Source organism: Pleuronectes platessa, unplaced genomic scaffold, assembly GCF_947347685.1.
Source record: "Pleuronectes platessa unplaced genomic scaffold, fPlePla1.1 scaffold_422, whole genome shotgun sequence".
NCBI lineage: Eukaryota > Metazoa > Chordata > Actinopteri > Pleuronectiformes > Pleuronectidae > Pleuronectes > Pleuronectes platessa.
The window spans coordinates 1-2,000 of record NW_026519011.1 but is presented as its reverse complement, the minus strand read 5'-3'; the positions used below and the strand labels follow the sequence as shown (position 1 = coordinate 2,000).

Below are 2,000 nucleotides of genomic sequence, written 5' to 3'. Positions count from 1 at the left end.
GTTCACTTTATTCACGTGAGAGACAGATTTATTGTCGGTTGACTGAAGTTGCAGCCGGTTAATTAAACTTGACATAAAATTTAATGGATTTTTCATTCAGTTCATCAGTCAGACTGCACTGTTTTATGTTTATTTACCTGTGGTGCACTGGTAGCAACTAGAAAAGCATTGGTTCTCCCAGGATGGTCGTAGTCGTGCATGGCAGCAGCTACATACAGGGCCATGAGCTCCAGGCCGGGGATGAGGCCCGACAAGGAGCCGCAGCCTTCCTCCAGGTCAGGGTTCATCTTGGACACCAGGAAGCCTGTGCTCCCAGGTCTAATGCCGTTGTCTGAGTCTGAGGACAGAGAGACAACACAAACCAATCCTGAGTCATGAATGGGGCTCTCTGCTTAGACGCTGCCACTTTGTTATTTACAAACTAGAGTAAAGGTGCCACTAGTCTATTTTATTCAGGAATGACCGGTCAGCCCTTTCACTTGTTTCACCTGGTCAGAAGTTTTTCATCGGTAGTTTATTGTCTGTAAAATGTGTCACCATAATATTGAATGGCAACAGGAACCGAACATTTCTGCAGTTATGATGTGAGAGCGTGTGTAGCAGGACAGTTTGCTTTTACACTGTAAAATACATATAAAGTAGAAACATTGACAAGGTTCTCAATGTATGTAGGACGAAAAAAGACCAGAAAACGACAGTCATTTGACAAATTGACAAATCAACTTCAAACATGAGCTTTGATTTGTTTTTATACTTATTTCTTTTGGGGCATCTTTTGACTATATTTAGAAATTGAAACAAGAGAGGCATGACAGGAAAATCTAAAGGGGATAATAAATAAAGGTTCCTGGCTAAATCTGACCTTTTGTGGTCCACGTTTGGCATCTTAACCCCTAGTCCACAGGGGTGCACTGAGGTTGCGTTTGTTACGGCAGGAAACCGTGATTACAAAACAAACTGATTCATGATCTACAAAACTACAATAAATGAAATGCTTTGCTAGAATCTAACAGAATGGAGAAAAAAATATGTAAACGAGGGATCAATTTGGATCATTAGTCATGAAAAGCCTCAGGGCGGACAAAATCCTCACCAGTGTGGATCCCATTCTCAGTTAGCCGGGTGGGAAGGCCCGGCACAGCCTGAGTGGTGAGGTACCAAACAGCATGCAGCACATCAGTGGCATGAATCCTGTTGTGATCTGGGGAGGGTAAAATACATGTTCATTTAAAGCACTAGAGGGCGGTAAGACCACTGAGATGAAATATATATGATGCCACCACTGATGAAGTTGTAAAAGCTCGGAGTGAAAGTAGTATACAGAATCTAACTATAGGATTCTTTGTACAGGAGACTGGTAAAAATACACATGAAGAAAAAAATTGTTTCATGAATATAGTTGCTTTCCCAAAATGGTCAAGAGTATAAAACTGGCTATAACAGCTACAGTATGGGGAAAAGAAATGAGTCATTGTTTATAAAAAAATGTGCAGATCATTTAAAAACAATACTACTGACTATTATTAATTATTCATACTTTGGTTTTACGCTGTCTTTAATAAGAAACAAGGTTTTGCATGATGTAAAAACATATGGTTTATGGTACATGGTACATGTTACATGGTACATGTTTATGGTACATGTCAACTACACCTTCAGTCACAACATGAATTATAAAAAAATATTTTAAACACCAACATTTAACCATCAGGATACTTTACATCGGCTTATTCCGGTTCGTGCTGCTTTATTTCATTGACGAAGCAACACGTCCACCTTGTGGCAGGTGAGGGTAATGCAGGGCATCAATAATTCACTTGAACATTTGATAAGCCAGTGGATCCTCTACTCACCAGGGGATGTCCTCCTGTAGCCGTTCTCCAGAGCGTGGAAGTAGTTCATGAACTCTTTTATAGGGATCCTGAAGGTCTCAAACAGACCTGTGTCCTCAAACAGCCGATAGGAAACCTAAGACATGAGAGAGAACCGTCATCACTACT

The 2,000-nt window shown here is 40.5% G+C and overlaps 1 protein-coding gene across 1 annotated transcript; it reads right to left on the bottom strand.

Annotated features, from left to right (window-relative positions):
* Positions 1-137: 137 nt before the first annotated feature.
* Positions 138-1,902, bottom strand: LOC128436366 (cGMP-inhibited 3',5'-cyclic phosphodiesterase 3A-like; the record flags this gene model as incomplete). Its single annotated transcript, XM_053418133.1, has 3 exons — positions 1,854-1,902; positions 1,094-1,201; positions 138-337 (listed from the first exon to the last, which is right to left on the bottom strand). Coding segments are annotated over exons 1-3 (357 nt in total), but the record flags the coding sequence as incomplete, so codon positions are not given.
* Positions 1,903-2,000: the final 98 nt, after the last annotated feature.